Raw genomic sequence first — 15073 nt, 5'->3', positions numbered from 1 at the left:
TTCCTGGGTATGTATTGAGACCCTTCCCTTTTGATCAGCACATTCTTCATGTATCTTACCGTAGCAGTTTTGTAATAAAGTAACAGGCCAGAGAACAAATAACCGTCGCAATGGATTATGATCATTGTAGTTAATTAGCACGTTTTCTCGCGCTAAGACTACGTAGAACACTGGAAGGCAACTAATCGCACAGAGCGTGAGCTTGAGCTGATGTGTCTCTAGAGAAACTGCAGTGTAATGTAAGCATTGAGCGCAGAGAAAAAAAAAAAGTGAAATTAGACATCGATCAACTAGTTTAAAAACAACTGACATTTCACTTAATCGCTCAGCACCATATTGATATAATGCACAATGTACAAATCCAGTTTAACACAAGTAACCAGCTGGCTAATGAAGTAATGGCTGGGAACTCTTCCCCATCCAGAGATTCAGAACTCACCATCAACGGATGCAGTTTCAGATGCACACACACTTAACGCCATTTTCCTGAAAGAGAACAAACCACCACCATTTTTAATTAGTGATGTTCTCAATGTGAGAACAAGAACATTTTAAAAACGACTTGACTCGCTAACTCTTCACATCTCACGTCATTGTCTCAGTGCGCTGCGAGAAAGCATCAGTTTAAATCAGGAACCGAAATCGCAATCATCATAGACACTGAAGATACTAATGGCATTGTTGCTTCACAGCCGATGCAGTCATAAAAATTTGAAGATTACTTATGCTTACCAGTATCATTTGACATCAAAGAGTTTGTGGTAACAGAATGTATCCATTGTCCATCCATCATTCTCAGTCTGCAAAGTAATGAAAAGCATTAAGCTCAATAGGAACTTCCACTTCCTAAATGGTAGGATACCCAGCATGCATTTTCAGTGCACTGTGAAGTTAACTTCATGTTGTATTCAGAGACTCTAGTCTAGGAAATCATCATTAAGCACACTGATGGAACTAACTTCAGAGGCTTTGTATTACTCTTCTCCATCGACTAGTTTAACCTTACAGGAGTTTGCAATCTCATTGGGTCCAGCCAGCATATCTTCTTCCCTCAGGTCAGGACGCTGGAAGCAATCTCTCTGGGGGAGCCTGAGCACGCTGTGTTAGAGATGGAAAGAGTTTAACACATGACAATATGTATAAAAATCTAACTTGAATGTGTCTAGTGTGAACAGAGGTTAAATCAGATAGCCAAGAGAAACATGACATCACAAATGTCAGCATAGATTGCGAAACCATTCTCAGAATCATCATATTTAACCAATTTAACAGTTGATCATTAGTCATACTGATGACCACCTAATGCAGAGGGTCAAACTTCTAGTTACTGTTCCAACTGAACWCTGCTCTACCCAGAGTACCCCCTCATGTGCATTTTACCACTAAGTCTATGGTCTCATGAGTCCTCAAGTACACACTGTGGATGGGTCTAGTATCCCTGGTTGGGAACCACTGAACTAATGGGGCCAAATTCCTAAGACCATATTATTTGTCTCCCTCCAGATGCCACAAGAACTCACCAAATGCTAGAAGACTGTTTGGAACTTCCCTCCATTTTCCTGAAAGAGAGTCCCCAACGTGTTACATTAGTTTCGTTCTCTATAAAATGAAAGGAATAGMTAACAWTATTTWGGSCAGRGTGTGTCAGAGCACTGTGAAAYAACATCACTGTAAATCAGAGACTCTAGTCTAGTAAATCATCATAAACACGCCCGTCTCCATTCTCCAGGCACATTTTCATTATTTCAGTGGTAGTTAACAATCTCACCTTGATTACACGGCATTCCCGAACCAAGACTGCTTGCTATTCTATACGCATTTCAATGTTGGCTGATGCATCAGTCTGGAAGAGAAGTGGGGGGGTAATATTAATGTAATTACAAAACAGTTGAATGTGTATCAGCACCATACATGCAGTAATGTGCATCTATACACTGCATTGCCCTGGTATGATTTATGCAAGCTAAAAACTATATATATATATATATATATTGACAAGTCGGCACCGCATACGCACATGGTGTTTCTGCTAGATAGCTAAATAGTTGCTAAACTTACCTTGCAAACTTAGTGACTTGGTCAACCTCTCAACCACATTCGCTGACTTTCAACACGTATTGCCAGCCCATCTGGGTTGTACTTCTGACATAAAAACATTTAATACCATTCTTCATTTCTGCGCTTATCTTCTTCGCTCGCGTCTTGACCGGAGAAAGGCCTAAAGAACGAGGGTGCGTTCAATTTATACGGCTGGGTCCTTACAACTTTATGGCTAGCATATATAATGCCTGTTTTTATATTTTCATTCATACATGTCCCATAATGATGTTTATATACACAATATTGTATTATCTATATTTCCAGGCTTGTTTTGGGGTAAATATTTACAAGGTGACTGAAAGAAACGGGAAAATATAGACAATTTCTGAGATTTCTAAACCTCCGACAAATACTCATTATGGGCACTAGTTTACGGTCCAAACACTTAAAAGACACACCCTATCCCCTCCGCCCTCAAATTAAGTGGACACTTCTGATGACGTATCATACGTCTGACGAATATACACTTGCAGGAATGATTTTAAAATGGACCGCCCTTGGCCGAAAAATTGGCCGAGATGTTGTGTTTTCAGCCACCGATAGTTTGTGGTGGCTTTATATGCGCTTCAGTCAATTATGAGTGCATGTCTACTTATATTGAACATATACGCATACTGTTTGATAGCTAGTACATTAATTAGCTAAATAACGTTAGCCTGCCTAACTGGAACATCTGTAGAAGGAAAAATTTATTTCTACAATTTCCAAAAGATAATTAAACAAAAACATATTTACTTTGGTCCAAACACTTAAAAGACACACCCTCGTCCACTTACCCTCGCCTTTTGCCCTTGGGGAATCACCGTCGCCATCTTGGTGGGTGGTCCAAATTATTAGCCAAACAAGGGAAGTTTGCAATATAAACCCCTCAGCCCTCGTTTTTAGTCGGCTTAGCAAGTGTACAATTATGTTCACTCCGAGGCCTGAGATTCACCATAATTCAATTCGCGACGATTGTACGTCCACTAAGAAAATTCCGCGAAAACTTAAAAACAACATTAATGGAGAAGTAAAAACGATTGCAAATAAGTTAGAAATTGTGCTACTAATGCACACAACTGCACCAAACACGTCTCAGAAAAAGTAAATATGCTTTTGTTTGGTTACTTTTGGGAATATTTTGTTTTCCTTTAGAAGTTCCAGCTAGGCAGGCTAACAGTAGCTTGCTATTTAATTTGCTAGCTATCATACAGTAAGCGTATATTAATAATTTATATATTTAATATAAGTAGACATGCACTCATAATTGACTGTAGCGCATATAAAGCCACCACAAGCTACCGGTGTCTGAAAACCCAATCATCACGGTATGAACGAGTGACTAATTTCCGGCCAAGGTCGGTCCACGTAAAAACCATTCCTTCCTCCCTTACCCTGCAAGTGTATACTCGTCAGCCGTCATCCGAAGTGTCCACTTAATTTGAGGGCTGAGGGGATAGGGTATGTCTTTTAAGTGTTTGGATTTTTCCCAAGCTATCATTGACAGCCTTTCAAAGTGTGTTGCATTTGGCGATAAAAATTGTCCTAATTTGCACCTACATGTCGACTACATGAACTTTAGAAAAATAATGTGAGCAAAGGTCATGAGTTCTGACTGCAGTCAACTGCAAAGTTTCTGCAGTTGCTCTTTAAAAACTAAATCCTGCAGCCCCACCCCTGCTTTGTGTGAGGCTCTATTGTTTTTTACCTTTGTTTAACTAGGCAAGTCAGTAAAGAACAAAATCTTATTTCCAGCCTAGGAACAGTGGGTTGTCAGCTCGGGGATTCAAACTTGCAACCATTCGGTTACTAGTCCAACACTCTAACCACTAGGCTACGCTGCCACCCATATTGTCAACCAATCATTAGGGTGTTTTTGTTCGACCCACATCAATGTGACCGAAGACATGACTGCTGCAATAACTATGTTGCTGCAAAATACATTATGTATCAGTCAGTGTTGTAGTACTCGGTCTCGAGACCACGTATTGAGTTTTGAATACATTTGTACTCGGTCTTGGACAGTGAGGACTCGTAATTTATAACCGAGACCAGTAAGAGTATAAAAAATTATCATAATTATCAGCTTCCAGTCAGTCAACGCATAAAACCACTCTCGCCAGGCCACATATATATACACTCCTTTCTGGAAACATGAATATCTCAACAGCCTTTATATCTATTATAGACATGTTTGCGCAGTGACAAACCTGTAGACCTTCAGTGACAAACTGTAGGCCTTCAATGACGAACCTAAAGGCATTCAGTGACGAACCTATAGACCTTCAGTGACGAACCTATAGACCTTCAGTGGTGAACCTAAGCCTTCAGTGGTGAACCTAAAGGCTTCAGTGGTGAACCTAAAGGCCTTCAGTGGAACCTAAAGGCCTTCAGGGTGAACCTAAAGGCCTTCAGTGACGAACCTATAGACCTTCAGTGACGAACCTAAAGGCCTTCAGTGACGAACCTATAGACCTTCGTGGTGACCTAAAGGCCTTCAGTGGTGAACCTAAAGGCCTTCAGTGGTGAACTATAAGACCTTCAGTGGTGACCTAAAGGCCTTCAGTGGTGAACCTAAAGGCTCAGTGACGACACTATAGACTTCAGTGACGAACCTAAAGGCCTTCAGTGACGAACCTATAGACCTTCAGTGACGAACCTAAAGGCTTCAGTGACGAACCTATAGACCTTCAGTGGTGAACCTAAAGGCCTTCAGTGGTGAACCTAAAGGCTTCAGTGACGAACCTAAAGGCCTTCAGTGACGAACCTAAAGGCTTTCAGTGGTGAACCTAAAGGCCTTCAGTGACGAACCTATAGACCTTCAGTGGTGAACCTAAAGGCCTTCAGTGGTGAACCTAAAGGCCTTCAGTGACGAACCTATAGACTTTCAGTGACGAACCTATAGACCTTCAGTGGTGAACCTATAGACCTTCAGTGGTGAACTAAAGGCCTTCAGTGACGAACCTATAGACCTTCAGTGACGAACCTAAAGGCTTCAGTGACGAACCTAAAGCTTTCAGTGGTGAACTAAAGGCCTTCAGTGACGACCTAAGCCTTCAGTGGTGAACCTAAAGGCCTTCAGTGACGAACCTATAGACCTTCAGTGGTGAACCTAAAGGCTTCAGTGACGAACCTAAAGGCCTTCAGTGACGAACCTAAAGGCCTTCAGTGGTGAACCTAAAGGCTTCAGTGGTGAACCTAAAGGCCTTCAGTGACGAACCTATAGACCTTCAGTGGTGAACCTAAAGGCTTCAGTGACGAACCTATAGACCTTCAGTGGTGAACCTAAAGGCCTTCAGTGTGAACCTAAAGGCCTTCAGTGACGAACCTAAAGGCCTTCAGTGGTGAACTAGCTCAAGTGGGAACCTAAAGGCCTTCAGTGGACGAACCTAAAGGCCTTCAGTGGTGAACCTAAAGGCCTTCAGTGACGAACCTAAAGGCCTTCAGTGGTGAACCTATAGGCCTTCAGTGACGAACCTAAAGGACTTCAGTGACAAACCTATAGGCCTTCAGTGGGGCAGGTTAGTACAGTGGTGAACCTATAGGCCTGCAGTGGTGAACCTATAGACCTTCAGTGGTGAACCCTATAGGCCTTCAGTGGTGAACCTATAGGCCTTCAGTGGTGAACCTTATAGGCTTCAGTGGTGAACCTATAGGCCTTCAGTGGTGAACCTATAGGCCTTCAGTGGTGAACCTAATAGGCCTGCAGTGGTGAACCTATAGACCTCAGTGGGCAGGTTATCAGTGGTGAACCTATAGACCTTCAGTGGTTCAACTGGTTTTGGCATGGAGCAGCTCACAGAAGAATGACATCGGTAGCCTGTAGGGTAGGGAAGACGTTTCAACTTCTGATATATACCAGTAAATGCAAACTTGGTATTGAAAAAGTTTAGTACGAAGTGTTGATTAGTAGGCTATTTGTGATGCAGCAATTGTCATCATGCTCAGTTTGCATCAGGGGCGTAGACATGGATGGGCCTGGGTGGACAGAGGCCTACCCAATGGAGAGCCAGGCCCTGACAGGCCCACCCACTGGGGAGCCAGGCCCTGACAGGCCCACCCAATCAGATTGATGTGGTTTAACCATTGTAGACTTAGACCATCACATGCCCCCCCCCCCCCAGATTTTGAGAGTGAAAATCTGAAAAATCTATAGGAAAACTCAATTTAAAAAACCATAGTGAAAAAAATGGACTTTTTCAGACAGGGTGCCTTCGCTGGGCGGGCCGTTTGGGCACTTTATGGCAAYATTAGAGTATAGCCACTTTTCCAGGCACCACTACACCACTGGATAGGTGAATGTGTTCTATTGATCTAAAAGTTGTGCTGCTGCTACTGCCTATAAACACACAGTCCAGTTCAAAGTGAATGACACCAGGCCCGTCTGGCAAATGGCTTGTATGTATAGAGGCCTACTGATTGGCTATGACAAGGTAAAAATCTGTCGTTCTGCTCCTGAGCGAGGCAGTTAACTCACTGTTCCCCAGGAGCTGAAGACGTGGATGTCGATTATGGCAGCCCCCCCACCCCCCTACACCTCTTTGATTCAGAGGGGTTTGGGTTAAATGTGGAAGACACATTTCAGTTGAATGCATTCAGTTGTACAACTGACTAGGTCTCTCCCTTTCCCTTTATAGGTCTGTGTAGACTCCAACTGGACAAGACAGATGGTTTTATTTACTGCAGTATATATTAATTGTCCACACGCATGGCCACTTTCCCACTCTATATCACTATAGAATTATCACAAATGCCTTAGAATATGTATTTCCCAAACATTCTAAGAATTTCTGAAAACMTGAAAATTACCATATCTAAGTGGTCGCTTGTCAGAAAACTTTTTTTTTTTTTAAGTGTCATATTCTTCCTGGGGGTGTATATGAACAGATTTGAATGAGATTTAATTTTCCTAAAAGGCTTTCAGTTCCAACAATGTTTCACACACACTGTTTATTTTCAAAGAGATGTCTAACAGCAGGCGCTGCAATAAAAACACAGTTCCACTCACCAGATGATACTCATTTGAAACTTAACTTCTTTTTGAAAGTTATTCTTGAAAAAGGAGAAGCTAACAAATTAGCAACAACATAGCCTCACAGCTATTTTCAGGTCTCTCCAGAGATGATAGATTGGGTTCAAGTCTGGGCTCTGGCTGGGCCACTCAAGGACATTCAGAGACTTTTTCCGAAGCCACTCCTGCGTTGTCTTGGCTGTGTGCTTAGGGTCGTTGTCCAGTTGGAAGGTGAACCTTCACCCCAGTCTGAGGTCCTGAGCACTCTGGAGAAACCTTCATCAAGGATCTCTCTGTACTTTGCTCTGTTCATCTTTCCCTCGATCCTGACTAGTCTCCCAGTCCCTGCACACTGAAAAACACCCCCACAGCATGATGCTGCCACCACCATGCTTCACCGTACAGATGTTGTCAGGTTTCCTCCAGACGTGACGCTTGGCATCCAGGCCATCTTGGTTTCATCAGACCAGAGAATCTTGTTTGTCATGGTCTGAGTCCTTTAGGTGCCTTTGGCAAACTCCAAGCGGGCTGTAATGTGCCTTTTACTGAGGAGTGGCTTCAATCTGGCCACTCTACCATAAAGGCCTGATTGGTGGAGTGCTGCAGAGATGGTTGTCCTTCTGGAAGGTTCTCCCATCTCCACAGAGGAACTCTGGAGCTCTGTCAGAGTGGTCACCTCCCTGACCAAGGCCCTTCTCCCCCGATTGCTCAGTTTGGCCGTGCGGCAGGCTCTAGGAAGAGTCTTGGTGGTTCCAAACTTCTTCCATTTAAGAATGATGGAGGCCACAGTGTTCTTGGGGACCTTCAATTCTGCAGACATTTTTTGGTACCTTTCCCCAGATCTGTGCCTCGACACAATCCTTTCTCAGAGCTCTACGGACAATTCCTTCGACCTCATGGCTTGGTTTTGGCATCATGCAGCCTTAGAATGTATTAAAAATCAAAACATATAGCCCAACATTAGTATCGCAACTCAAGTTACATAAATAACTCTAAATGAAGCATATAGGAGGACCTGTTTCTTTGTTAACCGCTCAACACAGAATAGCCGCATGTGTTCACTCCCTCAAATCCTTTGGAGAAAATATATTTTCTATTTTAATTCAGCTTTGTTCAATTGTATTCTTCATACTATAAAATAATGCCACGGAATTCTAAACAAATCTTGTCTGCTAAATTAACTAGTGTAGCACACAGCCACATGGCATAGCCACATCAGGACCTAACATAAGGACAACTCAGAGTATGCTATTCTGTTCAATCTGAACAGACTACATMTTCTTCATATCATCCTTCTTTAGACCTACCTGTCTAAAATAAATAATGGATTTATTGTGACGGTGCAGACTATATTACGTGGATTTATTAGACTTTTTAAAATGTAGATGTTCCAATGGTCTGCATCAGGGGGTTGTAAGCTATGTGTGGAAGCCAAGAGATGATGCATGTGTTTATGTTAATTAACAGTCAATTACCATGAGACTGGCAGTTACTTGCWTGACAATCACCGGCTGACAAAATGTCATGAATACCACAGGCCTAGTCCCTGCCCATTCGGGTGTGGAAGGGAATTAKATTGTAGACCAGATAGCAAAAAGTGCTTTAAAACGAGATACAATTGATATTCATGTTCCACTGGATAAAGGTGAGGCCAAAWGTAAGATCAGAGCTATTTTGATAGATGTGTGGGCAGAAGAGATGGTARTCTGAGCAGAAGGGCACAAGGGCCGGCATATGCCCTCCAAAGAAAGGTCTGTGGACCAACATTCAAAGGTCAGATTAGGTCAATTGTGCCTAGGACATTGTACATTGAACTCGTCATTACATCTGGTTTGCAAGCATGTGAATGGATTGTGTCTGGAGTGTATGATCGATGAAACGGTGAAGCGTGTGTTGTTATGTTGTTGTAAGTATGGAAAATATATTGTTGTAAGAGAGGGAAAGATTGAAGTGTAGGGCCATTAATTGGATGTGGTTAGTGAGGTTTGGAAGGGATTTTGGGGAGGGTCTTTTAGAAGTTAGTAGGGTTCTACTGAGTTAGGTAAGAGGATTTAGAAATGAGACATGCTAGCTAGGTAGCTGGTATGCCAGGAGGAATCCAGGACAAAGAGAGRGCGCTTGTTTGAAATGGAAAAGCACCGCGGTAGATATTGATAAAGAAGAACATCAAGATGAAGCAGCTGCTTTATAAGTGGGATGCACTGTTGACCGCTACATCCCCAGGGGTTCCTGCTGATTGGACTGAGATTTGTTGACAGCCGTTAAAATGGCGTCCTTGACAAGACAAGATGTATGTCAGGAGAAGTGCAGCAATTGAATAAGGAGACGTATACTTGGAATACAGAGGAGAATGGAGAGAAAAAGAGAGGCAGAGGAGGTCTAAGAGAGAAGAAAGAGGAAGAGGGTGAGCTAGAGTCGGATAAAAATGGCAGAAAAAAGGGAGATGGTTGTTAAAGAAGAATGGTAGAAATTGTAAGGCAGAGGGAGCTGAAGACAGGAGGAGAAATGGAAGTGAATGAGGGTGAAGTATCAGTGGTGAAGTTCTCCAGAGCCCTTGACCGAGGGTCAGGATAAAGATGTTCCTGTGACAGTAGAGTGAAGTTTTTGGAAAAAGTTAACCCTTGCCTTGTGGCTGATCCATTTGTGGTTTCAGGGTGGGTGAAAACAGAGTGGGTGCTGTGGGATATAGGTGAGGGTAACCATAAGTGGTCTTGTGATAATGTTTGTGTTTCTGTGGTCAGAGGGAGCAGGCGCTCCGTGTTAAACAAATGGGGTCGAAGAGATGTGAATTGTTTTGCTCTCAAGAAAAGGGCGCCATTGAACAGAGTGATAACTGGGTAGCTGTAAATGTGAAAGATGACAACCGAAGGGAAGATTCCCGGTGTTTGTGATACTCATCGTTTGGTGCGACGCAGGACAGAGTGATGTGAGTGTGTGAAACAGAAGAGTTATTGTCTGTTCTTTTTGTTTTGATGTTGAGTACTTTGCCCCGACAAAAGTGATGTTAGGATATATAAGTTATCCTGTACGAGCTCTTGTGCCGAATACATTGTTGTTACATCTGTCAAGCTTATGGGCGTGTGGCAGCAGTGTGTAGGAGGGAGGTTCCTAGGTGTGAGAAGTGTGCAGAAGGACATGAGACAAAGGAATGTGTAGRATTGGGGAAAGTAGTGGTATGTGMTAATTGTAGGGGTYCCCATGGGGCTGGGGATCAGAAATGCCCCGTGCGAGAGAGGCAGATTGAGGTTTCCAAGGTTAGAGTAGTGCAGAAGTTGTCATATGCTGAGGCAGTGAAGAAAGTAGAGGAAGATGGGTCAAGGGGGAGGGATCCAGAGAGGAGTGGTGTGAGTAGTAGATCTGTACCAGAACAGAGGGATAAATCAACAAGTGATATATGTTTCAGTAACATTGGATTTTTGGCATTTATAGCAATGGTTATCAACTATACTGGGCCGGCAGGTAGCCTAGTGGTTAGAGCGTTGGGCCAGTAACCGAAAGGTTGCTATATCGAATCCCTGAGCTGACAAGATAAAAATCTGTCGTTCTGCCCCTGAACAAGGCAGTTAACCCCACAGTTCCTAGGCCGTCATTGTAAATAAAAAAWMTGTTCTTAACTGACTTGCCTAGTTAAATAAAAAAATACTGCAGTGATGGAACGTAAGCCGCAGAAAATAGAGGTTGTGCTGGCAGCCGCAGCGAGGTATTTGGGTGTGCGAGATTTGATGTCAGAGGAGTTACAGGGTGTGTTAAGTGTTGGTGTCCCATCCTTTCAGGCTGTTGGACTAAATAGATTTAAATAGTGGAGTATGGTATTTATTTATTTTATGTTTATTTTTTGTGAGTGTAGCGTTAGATAGTAGGGTATTTTGTTATATTTATTTATAGTTATTCTTTTTCAAGCAAAGTATTTTTTTTAAACTTCAGTTTATTTTAGTAAATACTTTATTAACACTTTTTTCCCCTAAAAACTACATTGTTGGTTAAGGTCTTGTAAATAAGCATTTCACTGTATTCAGCGCGTGGTGACAAATAAAATGTGATTTGATTTGAGTTATAGTCTAGTCTAGTAGGTGGCGGCAATGCAACATTTATTAGATGCCAACCGCSGTTAAACCTCATCGAAGAAGAAGGATTTAGAAACGTGGAGCTCAGGTAGTAAACCGTGATTGACCACACACTCCAGCACTGTAGGTGGCGGCATGCTTCTTAAACGTTTGTTTCCGGACCGCCATATGTCATAGATGAAGCAGAAGAAGAAGAAGCTGAAGAAGAAGTAGAAGAAGAAGCAGCTRAGATCGCGTTAAGAAGTGAAGATGGCGATAGCCTACGAGAGGTTCAATTTGTAAGTATTGTGCTTCACTTTTAAATGTATTTAAAAGACACCAATCAAGTATAAGCAATATCAAGTCGACGTTTTCAACTGCAGAGATGTACAATGGACATTTGTCATGATCTTGTCATGATTGTCAAAAGTCAGGTTGTCATTAGCTAGCTAACTTAGCTGGCTGAATGTTAGCTAAGTCAACAAACCCTTCAAATGTTAAATGCATTCAAGTGAGAAGTTGTGGGTGGGAGAGTTACTCATAAATATTAATTTTTGGGGGTGGTTAAACGTAGTTATACCTTATCCCAACACTTTCTTACTAAAGCATACTACCAGAAGTAAACTGTCTGGCTCAGGACAGTTGTTTCACAGTGGTAAGCCACCAAGTTCWTGACATCTATTGCCATTTGCGGTGTAAGTTTGGGCACAAAACAAATCTTTGAAATGTGGACTCGCATWTATTGCGTAAWTCTGTTGGGAAGAAAAGTGCAATCATCACCTTGAAAATMAAGATTAGGGGCTCAATTCAATCCAACCCGCATTGCAGTATTTTCCGAATAGCACTGTTTTCAATGGTCAAATGAACTCAGATTGTTCTTGGGTACTGTATTAAAAACCTACAACCACTATCAGGGCGACCCTTCTCACAGGTATGCTTTCACTTTTTCAGAATTAGAAGTGTGGGCACAGGATTAATATTATAAATAAAGGTCAAATATATATATATCTGCCCCCAACCTGTTCTCACAGCATTTCATATTATTCTGTACGTAAATCCGAGACGCTACATTTAGTTTGGTACATCATGTTACATTTTGTATGGTATATATTAATTTGTGAACGTTACGWATTACAATGTGTATGATATGTTAGGGGCGGCAGGAAGCCTAGCTCTTAAGAGCGTTGGACCAGTAACCAAAAGTTCACTGGTTCAAATCCCGAGCCGCTTAGGTGAAAAAATATTTTGATGTGCCCTTGAGCAAGGCACTTAGCCCTAATTGCTCATTTATGTTGCTCTGAATAAGAGCGTCAGCTAACTGACAAATTACGTTACGAATTCCAAGTTGTTGTTGCTAACAGCTGGCTGGGTTTTATTTATTTATTTATTTTATTTCACCTTTATTTAACCAGGTAGGCTAGTTGAGAACAAGTTCTCATTTGCAACTGCGACCTGGCCAAGATAAAGCATAGCAGTGTGAACAGACATTTAGCAGATGGACTATGTACAGCTGCAGCGATCGGTTTAGCTGCTCGGATAGCAGATTTTAAAGTTGTTGAGGGAGATAAAAGTCTCCAACTTCAGAGATTTTTGCAATTCGTTCCAGTCGCAGGCAGCAGAGAAACTGGAAGGAAAGGTGTCCAAATGAGGTTTTGGCTTTAGGGATGATCAGTGAGATACACCTGCTGGAGCGCGTGTTGCGGGTGGGTGTAGCCATCGTGACCAGTGAACTGAGATAAGGCGGCACTTTTACCTAGCATAGCTTGTAGATGACCTGGAGCCAGTGGGTCTGACGACGAACATGTAGCGAGGGCCAGCCGACTAGGGCATACAGGTCCGAGTGGTGGGTCGTATAAGGTGCTTTAGTAACAAAACGAATGGCACTGTGATAAACTGCATCAGTTTGCTGAGTAGAGTATTGGAAGCTATTTTGTAGATGACATCGCCGAAGTCGAGGATCGGTAGGATAGTCAGTTTTACTAGGGTAAGTTTGGCGGCGTGAGTGAAGGAGGCTTTGTTGCGGAATAGAAAGCCGATTCTTGATTTGATTTTGGATTGGAGATGTTTGATATGTCTGGAAGGAGAGTTTGCAGTCTAGCCAGACACCTAGGTACTTAATAGATGTCCACATATTCTAGGTCGGAACCGTAGGGTGGTGATGCTAGTCGGGGGCGTGCGGGTGCAGGCAGCGAACGGTTGAAAAGCATGCTTTTGGTTTTACTAGCGTTTAAGAGCAGTTGGAGGCCACGGAAGGAGTGTTGTATGGCATTGAAGCTCGTTTGGAGGTTAGATAGCACAGTGTCCAAGGAAGGGCCGGAAGTTATAAGAATGGTGTCGTCTGCGTAGAGGTGGATCAGGGAATCGCCCGCAGCAAGAGCAACATCATTGATTTTACAGAGAAAAGAGTCGGCCCGAGAATTGAACCCTGTGGTACCCCCATAGAGACTGCCAGAGGACCGGACAACATGCCCTCCGATTTGACACACTGAACTCTGTCTGCAAAGTAGTTGGTGACCAGGCAAGGCAGTCATTAGAAAAACCGAGGCTACTGAGTCTGCCGATAAGAATATGGTGATTGACAGAGTCGAAAGCCTTGGCAGGTCGATGAGAGCGGCTGCACAGTAATGTCTTTTATCGATGGCGGTTATGATACGTTTAGTACCTTGAGCGTGGCTGAGGTGCACCCATGACCGGCTCGGAAACCGGATTGCACAGCGGAGAAGGTACGGTGGGATTCGAGATGGTCAGTGATCTTGTTTGTTGACTTGGCTTTCGAAGACCTTAGATAGGCAGGGCAGGATGGATATAGGTCTGTAACAGTTTGGGTCCAGGGTGTCTCCCCTTTGAAGAGGGGGATGACCGCGGCAGCTTTCCAATCCTTGGGGATCTCAGATGATACGAAGGAGAGGTTGAACAGGCTGGTGATAGGGGGTGCGACAATGCGGCGACAGTTTCAGAAATAGGGGGTCCAGATTGTCAAGCCCAGCTGATTTGTATGGGTCCAGGTTTTTCAGCTCTTTCAGAACATCTGCTATCTGGATTGGTAAAGGAGAAGCTGGGGAGGCTTGGCGAGTAGCAGGGGGGGGGGGCGGGGCTGTTGGCCAAGGTTGGGTAGTTAGGTTGAAGGGTTAGCTAACATCCTAAGTAGTTGCGAAGTAGCTAAAAGTAAATAGTTGCAAAGTTACTAAAGTTGTCCGGGATGAGATTTGAAACACGCAACCTTTGTGTTGCTGATGTTCGCGTTAATACGCCTACCAATCCACCCTGACCAACCACCCTCTTTCGGGTTTTACCTTAAGTAACATTCTGTCTTATGTAACCATACTAATTGTAACACCATCATACTAATTCGAGTGGCTGGATTTACGTTAATCCATTTTTTAAATTGTATTTTATATTTCACCCTTATTTAAAACCAGGTAGGCCAGTTGAGAACAAGTTCTCATTTACAACTGCGACCTGGCCAAGATAAAGCAAAGCAGTGCGACACAAACACACAGTTAACATGGGGTAAACAAACGTACAGTCAATAACACAATTAGAAAAAATCTATATACAGTGTTGTGTAAATGTAGTAAGATTAGGGCGGTAAGGCAATAAATAGGCCATAGTGGTGAAATAATTACAATTTAGAAATTAAACACTGGAGTGTTGATGTGCAGAAAGAATTGTGCAAGTAGAGATACTGGGGTGCAAAGGAGCAGAACAAATGCATAAACATATGGGGATGAGGAAGTTGGGTGGGCAATTTAGAGATGGGCTATGTACAGGTGCTCTGACAGCTGATGCTTAAAGTTAGTGAGGGAGATATGAGTCTCCAGCTTCAGTGATTTTTGCAGTTCGTTCCAGTCATTGGCAGCAGAGAACTGGAAGGAAAGGCGGCCAAAGGAGGAATTGGCTTTGGGGCTGACCAGCTGAATATACCTACTGGCACGCGCGG

The 15073-nt window shown here is 43.0% G+C and overlaps 1 protein-coding gene, 1 long non-coding RNA gene and 1 other non-coding gene across 4 annotated transcripts in view; 1 reads left to right on the top strand and 2 right to left on the bottom strand.

Moving 5' to 3' along the window:
- Positions 1-1083: 1083 nt before the first annotated feature.
- On the bottom strand, positions 1084-3457 carry LOC112068830 (uncharacterized). 2 transcript variants are annotated; one of them, XR_002893639.2, is made up of 5 exons: positions 2499-3455; positions 2059-2218; positions 1769-1843; positions 1521-1559; positions 1084-1098 (listed from the first exon to the last, which is right to left on the bottom strand). It is a non-coding gene; the product is annotated as an uncharacterized lncRNA (long non-coding RNA). The 2 variants fall into 2 exon arrangements; XR_002893638.2 differs by having other exon boundaries at positions 2059-3457.
- On the bottom strand, positions 1180-1259 carry LOC112068843 (small nucleolar RNA SNORD53/SNORD92). The gene has a single exon (XR_002893642.1). It is a non-coding gene; the product is annotated as a small nucleolar RNA SNORD53/SNORD92 (small nucleolar RNA).
- Positions 3458-11403: 7946 nt separating the features above from the next.
- The window catches only part of sacm1la (SAC1 like phosphatidylinositide phosphatase a), a 70408-nt gene continuing 66738 nt past the window's right edge, over positions 11404-15073 (top strand). Inside the window, 1 exon segment of the mRNA XM_070438314.1 lies at positions 11404-11432. Within this exon segment, the coding sequence (XP_070294415.1) occupies positions 11404-11432 (29 nt within the window).

Source organism: Salvelinus sp. IW2-2015, unplaced genomic scaffold (assembly GCF_002910315.2).
Source record: "Salvelinus sp. IW2-2015 unplaced genomic scaffold, ASM291031v2 Un_scaffold762, whole genome shotgun sequence".
NCBI lineage: Eukaryota > Metazoa > Chordata > Actinopteri > Salmoniformes > Salmonidae > Salvelinus > Salvelinus sp. IW2-2015.
Note: the sequence above shows the minus strand (reverse complement) of the source record. Positions and strands in the feature narration are given on the sequence as shown.